Source organism: Octopus bimaculoides, chromosome 18 (genome assembly GCF_046866305.1).
Source record: "Octopus bimaculoides isolate indiv1 chromosome 18, ASM4686630v1, whole genome shotgun sequence".
Taxonomy (NCBI): domain Eukaryota; kingdom Metazoa; phylum Mollusca; class Cephalopoda; order Octopoda; family Octopodidae; genus Octopus; species Octopus bimaculoides.
In genome coordinates, this window is record NC_142945.1 from 50,759,758 (window position 1) to 50,777,380 (window position 17,623).

The 17,623-nt window shown below is 32.6% G+C and overlaps 2 protein-coding genes and 1 long non-coding RNA gene across 4 annotated transcripts; 2 read left to right on the forward strand and 1 right to left on the reverse strand.

The window, feature by feature from the left end:
• Positions 1-1,390: 1,390 nt before the first annotated feature.
• On the forward strand, positions 1,391-5,634 carry LOC128249946 (uncharacterized). Its single transcript, XM_052974588.2, has 5 exons — positions 1,391-1,797; positions 2,317-2,410; positions 4,051-4,132; positions 4,788-4,823; positions 5,427-5,634. The coding sequence occupies exons 1-5, from the start codon at positions 1,761-1,763 to the stop codon at positions 5,484-5,486; spliced, it is 309 nt and encodes a 102-aa protein (XP_052830548.2). The 5' UTR covers positions 1,391-1,760; the 3' UTR covers positions 5,487-5,634.
• A 6-nt stretch (positions 5,635-5,640) lies between these two features.
• Positions 5,641-8,363, reverse strand: LOC128249954 (uncharacterized). Its single transcript, XR_016245114.1, has 2 exons — positions 8,205-8,363; positions 5,641-5,892 (listed from the first exon to the last, which is right to left on the reverse strand). It is a non-coding gene; the product is annotated as an uncharacterized LOC128249954 (long non-coding RNA).
• Positions 8,364-8,398: 35 nt separating this feature from the next.
• LOC128249940 (uncharacterized) lies at positions 8,399-16,395 on the forward strand. 2 transcript variants are annotated; one of them, XM_052974576.2, is made up of 5 exons: positions 8,399-8,528; positions 12,503-12,596; positions 14,189-14,270; positions 15,540-15,575; positions 16,178-16,395. In XM_052974576.2, the coding sequence occupies exons 1-5, from the start codon at positions 8,414-8,416 to the stop codon at positions 16,235-16,237; spliced, it is 387 nt and encodes a 128-aa protein (XP_052830536.1). In that variant the 5' UTR covers positions 8,399-8,413; the 3' UTR covers positions 16,238-16,395. The 2 variants fall into 2 exon arrangements, with proteins under 2 accessions (XP_052830536.1, XP_052830537.1); XM_052974577.2 differs by lacking the exon at positions 8,399-8,528 and adding an exon at positions 11,477-11,599.
• The last annotated feature ends 1,228 nt before the right edge of the window (positions 16,396-17,623 follow it).

Genomic DNA, 17,623 nt, shown 5'->3' on the forward strand with positions numbered 1-17,623 from the left:
AGAAATATGTTACAAATTAGGAAATCTCCAAAAAATCAAGATGGCTAAAAGCTTATCGTTGTCGACTCTATATACAGGATATACAGCTATGTATATCGTGGAACATAGGATATACTCAGTTTATACAGCGCGTATGCAACAAAGTAACAATGAATATACCTATCCAACTGAAATCATCTCGTCTTATATCTTTCTGATAAATATATCTCTCTTTCAAAGAGACTTTTCTCGTTGTAATTTATATATTTTGTACTATTAGGCAGTACAGTTCGTCACAAAAGTTTATCTTAACGTATGACATGAAACAAAGTTAAGAAAGTAGGGCTATAACAAACTTGAGGAGAGCAAATTTTATATTTTCAAGTGATTGTCTTAAAACTAAGGTGTGCGTCTGGTATCAGAAAAGCTGAGCCCGAACGATTCCATTCAGAATGGCTAAAGAAGGAATAAGTCAGGTCATCAGCATTCAAGTGATATTGATCAGGATAAAGAATATTTTGGAAAAGCTTGAAACTTGATTATTCAAGAAGAGAAGTTCATATTGATGAAATACAGAAAAATGTATAAAATGTAGGGTCAACTATTTTACACACAGTAAGAAAGGGATATATGAGATATTAAGAAGAATTTCAGATACCAATATTTGACTTTAAGCAGAGAATGTAATCATTATAAAAGACATCTCAAAGAAATCATAACGTACACATTGCTGAGAAATCAGTATTGTGTCCCTAAATTATTGAATTGCTTTTAGGTTAATTTAATTCAAACTTCACAAAAGACAGAATTTAAGTGTTATGAATTTCACAATATAACATAATATTCTGTCTCAATGAAGCAAAACGAGAAACAAATTATATTTCTCTAACGTTGTATAAATACATCAGATGTGCTGATATGTGAAGTTATCAGTCGAAGAGGTCCTGGATAGTTGAGGAAACAGTCTGTTCGTAGGTCGGCGTGGGGTCAGAGAGCAGAGGGCAGTAGAAAGAGATGTCTTGAATTTGGCGGATAGCTTCCGCGCGCCACACCACCACGGTTGTCGGCCGGTTTCATGATGATGTCAGTGCGGTGTCGGAGATGTCGAAGGGCCGAGAGTACGGTTGGGGAGATGTTCAGATGACGGGGACACCTGGACAAGTTAAACCGGTCCACAGTATACTATAATTTGAAGCTAATTTAACTGCATCTTAACTATATTGCATATATGCATATATATATATATATATATATATATATATATATATATATATATATATATATATATATATATATATATATATATATATATATATATATATATACATACATACATACATACATACATGCATACATACATACGTGTTCATATGTATTATGTGTGTGTGTATGTGTTCTGAAAAACTACACATATACCTTCTATATTATAAAGAACTTATTTGAATTTATATGGCATGTATTTATCACATTTATGCTAGGAGCATTAGTGATGAAGCATATGAGTGTACAATGGATAGGAAATATATATGTTACTCAGCAAATTTTGTAATACCCAGTGAAACATTAATTTCCGACAGCAGAAATGAATGTTTAAGAAGTAGGACATAAAATTTAAGACGTCAAACAATTCACAATACTAATAAAAATAATCCTTGAATTAATAAACTACAAAAGTCCTAGGTAACATATGTTACAGCGTATATGGATCTTAAAATAAAACCATTAAAGAATGTGTAAAAACAGTTACATCTACGGATTACCGTGAGGAAAAGGGAACAATCATGATGAAACTTATATTTATATATCTTCTTCTCATTGGTATGTAGTCACAGCAAAATAATTTTCTTGTTATATGTCTGGGCAACGATATATCGATAACACTGAGTAACGGGATTTTTGATATTGAGTTACAACTTTTATTTCCTGTATGCATTCCCTTAGAAAGTATCAAATATGGCTATTTCCTTAAAGGTTCTTTTGTTACGTTTATTCAAAACCCTCTCCACACATGGCTCTAATGCTTCCCCACGCCACTTGCTCATGACCAGATATGCACATAGTTTCAGGCACCGAGGTAGATATGCTGTAATGAATTATAAATGTCAATCAAATGACAATTTAAAATATGTTACTTAGCAGAATAGATCTGTGTCTCGTTTAAGCGAAAACATTGTGTTAGAAAAACACTGCCTTGATTTTGTAGTAATAAATAGGAGGTACTTATGCAAAATATACCTGGACAACTTTATAATCACTAATGTCATATAGTTTAGAGAATGATTTTTAAACGTATTTATTCAGTGTATGAAAAATGACATGCTAATTTCCAATTTGTAGGTGAAGTACTTAGCAACGATAGGTGCGTCAGATTAGCGAGAAAATTTTGCAAACGTTACTATGTGGAGTATGAAAAAAATAGCCTCATGTGCAAGTAAGTATAACATTTCTACAATGAAAGCTATTAGAAAATGTATGTATGTATGTATGTATATATATATATATATGTGTGTGTGTGCGTGTGTGTGTGTGTGTTTGTGTGCATGTGTGTGTTTGTGTGTGTGTGTGAGTGTACGTTGACGCACGTATGTTAGCGAGTGTAAGTATACACACTCTTATGTATATATATATATGTGTGTGTGTGTGTGTGTGACATCCATAGGTGTATATTTATAAAAATATATCGGCATATAATTTATGCGCAAGTATAAGCACGTGCCTACAGATGTATATGTGTGCGTCTATGTGTCTCTGTGTGTCTGTGTGTATGTGTGTCTGTGTATGTGTGTCTGTGTATGTCCGTGTGTCTGTGTATGTGTTTACGTATTTATATAATGTCTGTAAATATACACACACGCAAATGTACGAGGGGAAATTTAGCATTATCCGCACTTTCTTCATAACATATCTTTATTATTGTCACATTGTCTACTGCGCATGTGTGCTCATAGTAAGTACTATTGTAGACACGTGATCGATTTCAGAGCGTGATCACGCCATTTTTCTCTCTGGTTTTACAGTGTAAGCATGGACGCTCCACTAACAATGTGCCCCTAAGAAGAACAACAGCAGTTATCCGATTTGTCTGTTGCTGAAATATATTAGAGGCTTTTAGCTCAATATGGGCATAGTACAGTACCGCGTAGAGTGTGTATGAGTGGATCGAGAAATTTAAAAGTGGGCGCAAAAGTGTGACGCACGAACAGGGAGAATAACGCCCACCGACTTCTACAACTGACGAGAAGATTCAGCAAACCCGAGAGTTTGTAATGGTGAACCTGCGAGGTATTATCGATGAGGTGGCTCGTTCACTGAAAATTCGTCATGGTTTTACTGGAAGACTAACTGAAAAAAGTGTGTACGATCAACAGTGCAAGATACATTGCTTTGCAGAGGCCAGCCATTTGCACTAAAAGCCGAACTCTATGTCGAAAGCATTTTGTTGTTGCGCGGCAATACACGAAATTTCTATATTTTGCTGAGGCCTACAACGATTTCAGTATCAAAAGCATGTAAAAGGTAGAGACAATAGTATGTTACCAACTTGTCAAAATACACACTTTAAGGTATTTTTCATACGAATTATGAGACTGTTGTTATCTGAAGCTGTAGTGAAATTGTATTTGCTACGCCGTTTATATCATTATAATACAGCGTTTGTAAACAAACCAGAAAAGTTCCTTGTCATTTACGGAGAGTAAGCTACTATGGAAGAATCGTAGTATAATATTAAACAATTATTATTATACTATGACTCTTCCATAGTAGCTTTCTCTCTGTACCTTACAAAGCCTTTGTGAATTATTTACAAATATTATATGTAGCATTAGACAGTTTAAGTATATATTCAATGAATTTGCCTGAAATCGATGGTTGGACGTTTGGTCCAATCGGATCCGCGAGGAGCCATTTTAGTGATGGGTTCGATTCTTACTAGGTTTAGTCCACCTTTTTTCGGTCATTTATTTTGTATTTATAAATTGTCGCTTCAAATCAGAGAATATATATATTAATATACGGTTATCTGTCTCATGAAAACGTTTGAGGATAATTTTTTTTTTTTTTGTTTTTCAGGAGTTACAAAGATTTTCTTGATTGTTTTCTTTTACATGATGATATTTGTTATGAAAACTTTAAAACCATGCACAAGTGTTCCGTAAGTTATTTATTATTAAAGTTTTGTTGGAGGTCGAGTATATGACATAGAATTAAAGAAACCAGATGTATGAAATCTCTGTCTTTTTTTTTTTTTGATGTTTTGTTGAAATCAGGCATCAACAACAGAAAGGCCACATTAAAAACGTCCCCAGTTTTCTATGCTAATATTGTTAACATCTTTATTTTCAAATTAGCACGAAAGACCGATAGATTATTTAGTCAAAAAGGCAGGTGTCTCTGCTAGGCATTCTACAAGCATTATTAATCCAACTAATGAAGCTCTTTCGAAAATAGTTAATTAACTAATAATAATGAAAACGATTAGCCCCCGCTCTCAAAATTTCAATCACCGTGCCTTAAGATTAGTGCATTGTTATTATCCTTATGATTAATATTGCATCTGCTAATTATGTTTTACATTATATTGCGTCATTAATTAATATATGACATAACATAACGGCTGTTTCATGAGGCGTTGTGTTTACATACTTTACATACATTATCACTAATCACAAAGTGTATATTACTAGCAATGTTATAATTGTGTATGCTGAAATCCAGGTTAAATTCATAGACTTGTACTTGTGACGATATACCGAATACAAATTTGTTTCAGATTTATACTTTAACGAGATATTACGTTTTTATTTTAGCATCCGACAGAACATGAATCTAGTAGCAAAGATAAGGTACGTGATTTCATCGCAATTGCTAGATCAGCACTTTAACTGCAGTATCAATGATAACGTTTGTATTTACACCTGCATAAATAGTGTAACATAACTGCTTAGTATATTATACACAGAATATCATTGCATTACTGATTATTATTCTTTGAAATATTTGATAAACCATCTAATAACTTCCCTAGCGTATTATGACAACATAAACATATCCATTAGTGCTTGTAGTAATATTATTAACCACTGCGAAGCTATTACAATAGCAGTCCTAGGGGAAACTCGGAAGCAATGTGATGCATGCACCTTATGGTAATTGTCACAAACATATATGCAGCAACACATGTAGAATTTTCATAACATTATTAGAACACGACAGGTAAACATTTGTTAATCAAATGTGCACATATGGTCAATTTTATTTCATCATTTATTACGTAGGGGCAAAAGTTTTGTTCCACTAGCTACAGCGTGGAATTTGTCACTCTTTAACACATTTAGTTTTAAAATACGATTTCAGAACAAATGTCTTACTCTGGAAATACATTTCATAAATATACTTTCCTTGAACATGTATTAAAGTCTTCTACAGTTTTTCTGTTCTCGTTACAGGCGAAATATGGATCAGTAATCATTACTGCATTTGTAGGTATATTTTTCATGCATAACTGAATAGGTTGAACGCTATCATAAAAAAATATACCTGCGTTATTTTGAGGTGGAAATCACGTATCTCTGAAACAAGTCATCAGAAGATATTGACCTAAACATTTGAAATTTTTCTTTCTATTTTACTTCTAATAAATCATGAACATAAATATCTACGTAATTTTGTTATTCCTTTATCACACCCAACGAAACAGCAGCCGCCATACTGAAGAACAGTTTATATAATGCGCTCTAGTTATATAGTACAAAGCTTTTCCCGAGCGAGGATTTTCAATGTCACTTCCCTCATTTGCATTTCTTGATGGGATGTCGGTTGGTCTGGAAGCATGGATTCCAGTTTAGACTTAAAATCATTAACGTTCCCTCCATGTATATTATTCAGTTTCTGTCCCAATGCATCGGACGTTTGCTGTTAATTAACAACTGCATATGTATTTTATTAAAATAATGGTTTCAAAATAAGAAAATGTTTACTTACATTGTTACATATAGCAATGTTTTCTACTATAGTCACAAGGCGTGAAATTTGGGGGCGGGGGATAATCGATTATATCAACCCCAGTGTTCAACTGGTACTTAATTTTTCGACCCCGAAAGGACGAAAGGCAAAGTCGACCTCAGTGGAATTTTATCTCAGAACGTAGCGACGCGCGAAACCCGGTAAGGACTTCTACTAGCTTGCTAGCGATTCTGCCAGCTCACCGTCTATTTATTAAATATGATGATAATAATTATTATTGATGTTTGAAGCAGCCTCTTTCATTCTTGATATGTAATTCTACAACATGTAACGGTGATTGGATGATTAATAGATTGACCCCGAAATATTATTTTGGTTCGTTCATAGTGTTTTAACACTTACATACTTTTCGATCATCGCTACAAGGTAAACATCGTTGTTTTATCAAGTGTTGGTAGATCATTGTAAATATGCAATCACAAAATTCAATTTAACCCGTACATCTGACTCTGGGCTTTCTTTGCTGGTTATAAAGTTGTGCACAAATGGTGTATAACATTTATGACCGTTAATTCAGTAACATTTCATTGATTAATCCATAAAAGGCTAGATCTTTGGAAAATATTATAAGCGGACATTTTATTTCGGACGATTGCTGACTGAGATCAAATGTAGTGTGAGTCATAAACAAACTCTATTAACTCTGGTGGAGTATAACTTATTCCTTTTAACAATGCAATTCTTCTGCCTTATTAGTAGCAAATAGTTCTTCACACAGATTTATATTAATACACAGAAAAAAACACATATATGTACATGTATGTGTATATAACTTATTCCTTTTAACAATGTAATTCTTCTGCCTTATTAGTAGCAAATAGTTCTTCACACAGATTTATATTAATACACAGAAAAAAACACATATATGTACATGTATGTGTATATAACTTATTCCTTTTAACAATGCAATTCTTCTGCCTTATTAGTAGCAAATAGTTCTTCACACAGATTTATATTAATACACAGAAAAAAACACATATATGTACATGTATGTGTATATAACTTATTCCTTTTAACAATGCAATTCTTCTGCCTTATTAGTAGCAAATAGTTCTTCACACAGATTTATATTAATACACAGAAAAAAACACATATATGTACATGTATGTGTATATAACTTATTCCTTTTAACAATGCAATTCTTCTGCCTTATTAGTAGCAAATAGTTCTTCACACAGATTTATATTAATACACAGAAAAAAACACATATATGTACATGTATGTGTATATAACTTATTCCTTTTAACAATGCAATTCTTCTGCCTTATTAGTAGCAAATAGTTCTTCACACAGATTTATATTAATACACAGAAAAAAACACATATATGTACATGTATGTGTATATAACTTATGTATCCATATCTATATCTCTCTGTTTCTCCCCCCTCTCTCCATCTCCCTATATTTATATAAGGATATTCGGTATAAATTTGAGTTTGCATAAAAGGAAGACAAAACAATATTCATTATTCCAGTCAACAATAAAAGTAGTTTAAACTATCAAAAGTATCGACTAGAATACAGTTAGGAGATAGCAGTTTAGTCTAATAGCCTCTGTCTACTTACAGCATTAAGCTTATCCAAGCTTAATACGCCAACAACCAGGGTTAAATGTAATACTAATGTATCCATCAATGCGGCCTTTCCTGTGTTGCTGGAAAGATCTTTGAACACCTTGATCTTGGCTCAAACCAATCTGCTGGTTGCAAGTGCGACAGTTGTGTTTCGCAAAATCATACCACACATGTTAATTCAAATCGAAAGGATTCCAGCCAGGGAAAGTAAAGTAAGCCAGAAATGGGGACTAGTGAAGTCGTAAATCTCAGAGGGATTAACAACATTCTTACCCATGTACACATGAGTAAGAATGCTGAGAGCAGAATGTGCGAGGCTCCTGTTTGTCGGCATTTGGAAAAGGATTAACAAAAGCGATTACTTTTATGAATTTTGTCAAAAGTTTTCATCTCAAATTAGGACCTGTTTCAGAAAATCGAGTATAAATTCCATGCTCAGCACTTCGAAATTACTTAGACCTTACTGTCAAGTCTAATTTAATAGAGAAAAAAATGAATTTCGTTCACTTGGTAGGAGAACTGACAAATTGTATTCTGGTAGGTGGCATTAACTCCAAGAGAGAAATGAATGTAAATTAAAGTCAACGATACTTCAACTTCGATTTTCCACAAAACATCATTACTTACGTGATAGACAGCTGTGAAAATATATTTCTGCCAAAGTACATCAATTTTCTTAGCATATTGTCAGATAAATATGTTTGCAGACACGTACGAATAGCAGACAATATTTATGATCTATGTATTTTCCATCAATGCAAACAGCCTGGTGACTATGTTTGTACAATAAAGAAGGATAAGACAGTATTCAGGAAAAATGATTGATTTATTGAAATATGTCCGATTCTAGAGAGTGTGAGAGAATCGACACGAGAGATAATAGCAAGAATCAGGAATTCTCCAAAATCGTAATAACAATCGTAAATTCATATTCTGAAGTGCAGACAAAAGGTATGCTGTCATGAAAATTACCCATCAGTACTACAACTGTCCAAATTTATATTCAGTGGGCAATTTTCTAACACATGCTTAAAGCAGCATATTAAACGCACATGCATAGAAACACACATATACAAACAAAAATATATACATACTGTATAAGCACTTAAACGTGAATGTGTCTACTTTTAAGTATATATATATATATATATATATATATATATATATATATATATATATATATATATATATATATATATAAATATATATATATATATATATATACATGCATGCATACAGCATACATACATGCATACATACATACATACATACATTCCTGTGCATATATGCGTTTATGACCTATGTATCTGGAGAATTAGTAGTAGTAAAATTTAGGTAAATTTTTATTTATAAACGAAACAAGTTTAACGGTCATAGTACAAATCAAATTAAATGTAACTAAAAATATGTAAGTGTAACATTGGAATATAGTTTCAAATATAAAGTTTCAAAAATAAGACGTAATAGGAAAGTTCAAATTTGTGGGAATTAATATTTTGGAAGTAAATCAAAGGAAAGTAGTAAATGAAAATATAAGATAAGTATTTGCTTTATGAAATAAAAAACAAATAAACAAAGAATACAAACCAAATACAAAAATGGCCACTGACTTCCGGAATTCAGGCATTTTTTTTTATTATGACTGAGACACTCTGTACTCACCTTTGCAACATTGAAATCTCTCTCACTCTCCTCGATATTTTGCAGTGCAAACAAACCGCCTAAAATAGGTTAGCGATATACAAAAATTATATTATACATTAAAATTATTTTATATATGTTTCGTATTTATTCTAGTTATGAAATATCAGTCAGCTACTTCAGAACAGAAAATGGAAATTTCAATACGAATAGAGTTTCCAAAATAGAAATTATAATTATAAAATGTTCACTAAGTGCACATATGCTATTTGGGCACCGACTCGAAGTGTTATAACTGAACGCATCGACCCCCGTACTTATTGTTAAAGCCAATATCTTGAATTATCGTTTCATTCCGCTGAACCGTTAAGTTACTGGTGCGGAACCACACTCACAACGGTCGTCAAAAGCTGGTGGGGGACCAAAATTTTACATTCAAACGAAACAGGCTGAATGGAATATGGAAGATCTTAAAGCAGTGCTAAACAAATGTCAACGAAGGAAAAATAAAAAATTACATTTTTGGCCAAAATAATGCACATGATTCTCTTGGTACATCACACAGTTAGCAACCAGGCGTTGCAATATGCGAAAGATGATTGAATCAAATGCCAGGCATATTACTCCCCTCCCTCATTTAACCAACAAAGTAATCCAATGAGTAACAAAAATCAGTGCTGGCTATAATTATTTCTGTAGAATATTTGTGGACATACGATTAACAGAATTATATAAAGCGTACTACTAGCGTGATATAACATGATATCAAATTATTAAAATGTTTAATATACTTTGTAGTATGATATGTCTGTTTAGCGAAATACCATGTACCTACAAATCATTAGCAGATACGTACCAGCATCCAAGAAATCGTTTAATATGCAAATTGGTATAATCCATCAATTTACACCGCTATGTATAGTGGCTGTTTAAGCAATGCTTTTGCGGATAATGCATTGGTTAGTTGGGTGCGGATAAAGTGGCAAATGTCCACGAAATATGCTATATACGCTCATTATCAATATTTCTTCTTTGATTTCATTGTTTCTTTACATATGATGTCTTGTATACGAAACGTTGTAGCAAAAATGAATTCTGGCTACAATGTTTATAGAATGTCTGTCGAAATAACCTTCGCAAAATAATGTAAAGTGCCGTGATAACGCAGTAGACCATGGTATTGACTTCTAAGAAACATTTAATATACTGAACATATATATATATATATATATATATATATATATATATATATATATATATATATATATATATATATATATATATATATATATATATATATATATATATATATATAAAACGGTGATTCAAAAGTCTCCATTTATAGGAATAAATGTTTATAAGAGACAGTTTATAAGATCCCCTAGGTCTCCTGATCTGACCCCTCTTGATTTCTATCTTTGGAGGCATTTGAAAGGCATGGTGTATCGCAGAAAGATAAAAAAACATAAATCATTTGAAGGAACGCATCACCAACTCATTTGCACACGTATCACCAGATGTGCTATTACGACTTCACAATGAGTGGGGTTAAAGTATTACAATGTATTCGAAACAATGGTAACCATATAGAACCTGTTAAATAAAAAAAACTGTTGTTATAAAACTGTTTCTTAAAAAAGCTGTTCCTATATATGGCGACTTTTGAATCACCCTGTATATATATATATATATATATATATATATATATATATATATATATATATATATATATATATATGTTTGTGTATGTGTGTGTGTGTGTGTATACACATATATATATGCGTGTGTGTGTGTGTGTGTGTGTGTGGGTGTGTGCGTGTGTATATACATACACACATATTTGTGTGTGTGTGTGTATATATATATATATTAGATATATACTGTCTGTGTGTTTCATTCTTTGTTTGTCCACGCAGTGGGACAACCTGGATTAATGTGGTTGGGAAGCAAACTTCTGAGACAGCCGTACCCGTGCCTGTGTTTGTTCCTTACATCGTTTGAATATACGATCTTAATATTAGAAACATTCATTATCTGACGTATCAATTCCCAATGGAAACTCACCATGTATTTGTCTCCTAAAATATTTGTAATATCCAACGACATATTAGATTTTGTCAGTATTTAAATAAATAACGAAAGACATAAATTTTAAGAAGTCGGACATAAATTTTAAGAAGACAAACATTTCACCACAGTAATAAGAAATACATTGAATTAATAAATTATAAAAGTCCAAGTTAACATGTGTTACTGAATATTTCAAACTTAAAATAAAAGTATTGAAGATGCATAAATAAATGATTACATTTTCCGACTAGCGTGAGGAAGGGGCAAAATCATGAGAATCCTTATTCTACTTTCATTTGTTCTTCTCTTTGGTATGTAGAAACAGGAAAACTATTTCCTTTTTTATGTCTGATATATCGGTAATTTTCGTATATGATATTATAATATTACATATTATATATTGATAATATTCGTATGTCTCTTCATCAACATGTCTTGCAAGCTCTCAATGACATGATCATTTTATTGTAAATTTATATCTAAGCCTCTATATTTTTTATCTATCAGTTTATCTCACACATTTATTTAGACACCTACAGTTTGAATATATACTTCTCATTTTATATATTTCACACACAGTTACTAATATATATATATATATATATATATATATATATATATATATATATATATCGAGCGTAAAACTAATACAGTTGCTTCTTGTTACTACACCTGTCTTCCTATTTTGATTTCAGTGATTTCTCACACTATATATATATATATACGTGTGTGTGTGTGTGTGTGTGTATCAGGAAAATAAGAAAATGCTAAAATAATTTTATCATGAAGTACATTTTACTACCGGTTTCAGTCTTTACGTACTAAATAAGGCTAAGTGTTGTGCAGAGCGTACCAATTGTTTCGCCAACTCACTGCTTTCATCAATTTCATCAAAATCTTCCTGCTGATGAATATAATCTAAATGTCATTTACGAATATCCATAACAACTTACTAGAAAACAAACCCTGCCTGTTATAGACTGAAAAGCTTATAACTAGCGTAGCACGACATCGGTTCCTCTCTACTCCAAGCTAAAACCAAGCGACAGAACAACACCATGGATACAATAGCAAAACAATGAAACAATTTTTCAAATATGTTTGGACCGAATTATAATGCCTTACTTTAATTTGTTCACAAAGTAGTTTCTAAATGTCATTTATTCAGTATATAAAAATACGCCAGTCAAAACACTGCAATTTCTAACTTATAGCTGAAGCAGCCATGAAGAATAAATGCTTTAAATTAGAGACGCCAAGATGCAATGCTCTGTACCAGCACTATCTGAGCAATGAAGACACATGCAAGTATGTATAATAATTAGATAATAACATAGTGCTTCTATAGCTACTGGATTGTTTTGTCTTATTTCTAGCAAAACTGGTTCTGATTCTTGTTCATTTTAGTGAGGTATATATGTTTGCCTGTAGGTTGTAGACTTGCGAATTAGCCACCAATACCATATATATGTGTTTGTGTGTGTGGTATTTGTGTGTGTGTGCGTGTGTTAATGTGTATGCTTATACACACACTTACATACATTACATAAACACATATATACATATACATAGAAACATGTGTGTGTCATGCCTCTGTGTGTCTAAATGTACTTCAGAAACAAAAGAGGTTTGTTACTTAGTACTACAAAAGAAAGGTGCTAGAAGTAGCGCCAATCTTTACAGATTTATTACTGCATAGATTTGTTCAATTAAATCAAGTAAGGCCATGCTGTAGCATGGCCGCATTGCAATGTCTGTATATATGATTCATATATTTATAAATGATTTAGTAAACGTTGATCGTGATAATGCTTAAGGGTATTATGTAACATCCTAGGTGTTGGGCAATCGCCTCACTATTCCTAAATGATGATTTTGAAGGAATGTTCATGGTATTACTGACTCTACAACAGAGTGTGACTATCAAAAATATTTCTGCATTTTCACACGATGTCTATAATGCTTTACAATGCACACTAATTATATTTTTATGAATATTGCACCAGTACCACTTCCAAATGCACAAGCTGTTAATATCAAAAATATCACCCCACATCAACAACTCGTGAAAATTCAGAAGGACATAAAAATACGCTGTGAGGTACGTGTAATTGTGATGAAATAATTGGTGGCGTAAAATAGAGGAAAATAAAAAGAAAATTAAAATTATCCAGCTAGAAATGAATGCGTGGGTTAGCGGAACATACATTCTACGTTACGAAATTTGTTCGTACATAATTCTTGATACATTAGCGAGGCGTCTAAGTTGAGTAGCTATGTTAGTATTGGGGCTGGTCATATGTATAGAACGAAGCCCAAATTTCAACGAACAGAGATGTGTTTTAGCTATGAAATAAATGTGAGACTTATGCCCGTCATAAAAAAAAAAGGAATTATATGCGGACAATCACGGGGAAAAGAAAATATGAATAAGTAAGTTATGTTTGGGGGACATCATGCATGCCAAAGTATGCTAGCTCTGTCATGAACATCGTTGTGTAGGCTAGGCATACATCTGGTTATCTGCGATATAGAAATGTCCAGCCTCCGAATTCTAATGAACATCCCAAGAGTTCCACTATCATTTGCCAGTGAGTAAGCTGGAGTTACTAAATCCAAATTCCGTAAATTAGTTTTTTGTGGCAAAACATTTCGATTTCAGACCATGTTTTGAGACTAAAACGATTCCATTGGGGATAACGTACGTTAACCATTCTGAAGCACAGAAAAAGATTATTTACGTCATTTAAACATTTATTGCGTATAATATGTTGTCGAAACCTAGTCTCTGATAACGTTACAGTGAAATGTTTTAATAATGCAAGTATTTGATTCTTCGTTTTTCTTTATTTTTTTAAATCTATTCGATAAATATTTGAGGACGGTTTTCTGTTTTTCAGAGATTACGTTGAATTCCTTCGTTGCATTGATTTAGATGACAAAACCTGTAAGGAAAAGTATAAGGTTATGCACGCATGTATCGTGAGTTAATTATTATTCTATATTTGTTGGGAGACGAGAATATCAGAGAGTTAATCAATACAGGATATATCATATTTCTATCGTTTGTTGATTTTTATTTCAATTTAGACTGGCCTTTGTCAAAGAAATGCCACACTTCGATGGTGGAAGCAGCGTAGGTTTTGAATTTGTGCTGCATCGCTTCAACCTTTTCCAATATTGCTAATATACATATTTCCAAATAAGCACCAAAGACCGATAGAAGAATGGGTCAAACTGGATGATATATTTGTTACATATTCCAAGGCCATTGTTAGTCAAACTCATGAAGGACGTAGGAAAATGATTAATGATTAATGCAAAGAAGAAAGTACTAGTAGACTAATACAGGTTAGTGTTCCCACTGACGTAGGAAAATATTATTCATTAACGAAGAGTAATCATACTTGTGACATACACGATATATTTTAGAAAATATTCCGAAGATATAACATCTTCTCTCGTTGGTTTTGCAATCAATTTAAACTGAGCTTCAACAAAACTCCATCCACTGCCGGAGTTGACGTCAACCATCCACATTCTGAGAAAGCCTCTCTCCATATAATAGACCCCTTGGGTCTCTGACTGAGACGCGGTGAGACGATGAAATGAAATGCAAATTAATCGAAAAATAGTACTAATGATATTAGTATTTACTTTGAGTAGAAAAGAATATTAGAGTAGAAAAGGATATTATTATTTACTTTTAATCTGAATGTCTCTTATAGTCACTCCCCGAGACACACCCAGTGCCTAGCTCGAGTGAATGGTAAGAGATGTTACAGTATGACTGAAAGATTGCGGAGGGGAAGTAACGAAATATCTTCAGGTAATACAACACAAACATTTAAAAATGGAGAGGGTTTTTTCTAAGGATGTGGACAATACTTGTAAGGAAACATCTTTTGTATTTCTCTGAGACATGCTTCTCCTGAGATCTTTTTCTAGATGTTTCTGACACCACTTTTTTTTTATCATACATTGGACATGTTTTAAGATGCCACATTTTTTGAATGTCAGTTTCCAAGTCTTTATACTTATTTAGTTTGTCAAATTCCTTTACAGATATGATTTTATCAGTGGGAACACTAACCTGTATTAGTCTACTAGTATTTTCTTCTTTGCATTAATCATTAATCAGAAAGTGTACATTACTAGCAATATTATAATACGAAATCCAGGTCAACTCATGAAGTTATATTTTTGAAACATATCAAATAATTTAAGAAAATATTCCCTCTTTCGTTTCAGAAACAGGCACTAAAAGGTTCCAGTTGCAAACATAAGGTACGTGATGTCATCTACTGAATCAGCATTTTAAGCGATACTATTTAAATTTGCACCAGCATAAATAGATATTATCACATAACTACTTTACTACATTATATTGTAAATAGAATATCAGTGCTTTATTGATATATAATATTTTCTAAATATATGATAAACGACCTAATAATATTCCTAGGGCAATATCGCAATATAAACGTATCCATTGTTACTTGTAGCAATATTATTAACCAATGCTAAAACAATCAATCATATAGGTTATATGATATCAATGTAGTTTATGTTTATGAAAACCGTAGTTTTTCGAAAAGTTATGAAAAATATATGCTACAAAACGTGTCATTTTCATAAACGTATAGCAGCATGAAAGATACACGTTTGACATTCAAGAGCGCTCAATGTTGAAATTCCAGTTCATCATTTATTTCTGGAGAAAAGGTTTCTGGCAACAACTATAATCTATAATCTATCACTCTGTAATTGCTTTGGCTTCTAAACGAAGTTTCAGATCAAATCCCTTTTCAGGCAAAGATATTTCACGTATCTAATTTCCGTAAGCATGTATTAAAATATTCTACATTTTTTAACTGTTCTCTTTACAGATTACCTTCAGAGCATCAATCCTTACTGCAGTTGTGGGTACATTATTAATGCATACCTAAGTAGATTGAATGCTACCATGAAAATATTTCCGTGTGAATCAGAAAATTTGAATGAAGCATCAGTAATGTGTACTTGAAACATAGTCGCAGCAGGATGTGTTAAACATTTTTTTCTCTTTCTAACGTAATTCTAATAAAGCCACGAGCGTTCAAAAGTCTACTTCTCTTATTCTTTTACTGCAACGGAGGCAACAGCTGATGTCATACTGGAGAACAGACTATCTAATTCCCACTAAGTAAATAATACTAAACATTTCCTAAACAATGATTTTCAATGCATCTTTCCTCATACGCAGTTTTTGCAGAGAATTCGGCTTGGCAGGAATCGTAGATACGAAGGACCGAATTTAAGACTTAGATTCCTTTACTTTCCCACCATGTACATCATTCAGTTTCTGTCGCTATATTTTTTTATGTCTGATGCAATGTGCACTTGGGTCAATAGTCTACGTTGTGATGAGAGTTATGACGCCCCCATTCGAGGGACAGACTGGTCCGAGTAAAGTATAAATAGTAACGATCCGAGTGAGTTCAGAGTTTGGAGTGGTGTGAAGTTCAGGTTAGTTCACAATGGAGTCAGAAGGTGACGATGTTGTGTCGACGCCCCCATGCAAAGAAGTAGGACGCCCAAGACATATACATAGAGGTAGTCTAGCCGTGGTAGAGGGGTTGAGTAGCCGTCGTGTAGCGGTTGAGTAGAGATCATCCGAAGGCGCTAGATAGCAGTAGCTTGAGACATAACAGTCGGTTGGTTAGTTCAGAAGCGAACATTTAAAGAGATGTCAGAAAATGTTTCCTTTACACAAACTACATGACACAAATAAGGTTGTAGGAAAAGATAAAAGAAAAACGGTTTATTAAAATGTTCAAAATATGTTTGAACTGAAATAACAGCAATAATGTAACAAACAGTTAATGATATGGATTAATAAATATAAACAAGTTCCAGAATATCAGTACACCTTACACACCGTGATGTTTAAGAGCATACAGATTGATAATAGAGGTATCCTAAAAAAATCAGCTTGTCGGTGTGTTCTCAGCGGTAATAAAGATGTCAAGAACTCAACTGTCAGTTAGCATCATTTGAAATCGGATTATGTATGAAAGCAATAATGTTGTTAAAATACCATAATAATAACAAACTTGAAAACCATAGTATGTTTTAACTTTATTCAACTAATATATCATTCTATACACATTCAAATACATTCGAAATAATATATATATATATATATATATATATATATATATATGTATATTCATAAAAAAAAGAAGGCTGCATTTCCACGCGGGGAAGAATGTAGGCAAATTTGTTGATGAGAATGCACCTAAATTTGAAAAACTTGTAATTGTTTAAAATAAATTTATTTACACATATACCAA

Coding starts and splice junctions, on each gene's coding strand:
- LOC128249940 (XM_052974576.2), top strand. CDS start 8,414: ATGTCCGATTCTAGAGAGTGTGAGAGAATCGACACGAGAGATAATAGC. Junction 12,597..14,188: donor AGCAATGAAGACACATGCAA/GTATGTATAATA, acceptor TCTGTTTTTCAG/AGATTACGTTGAATTCCTTC. Junction 14,271..15,539: donor AGGTTATGCACGCATGTATC/GTGAGTTAATTA, acceptor CTTTCGTTTCAG/AAACAGGCACTAAAAGGTTC.
- LOC128249946 (XM_052974588.2), top strand. CDS start 1,761: ATGATGAAACTTATATTTATATATCTTCTTCTCATTG. Junction 1,798..2,316: donor TATATATCTTCTTCTCATTG/GTATGTAGTCAC, acceptor TCCAATTTGTAG/GTGAAGTACTTAGCAACGAT. Junction 2,411..4,050: donor AAAAATAGCCTCATGTGCAA/GTAAGTATAACA, acceptor TTTGTTTTTCAG/GAGTTACAAAGATTTTCTTG.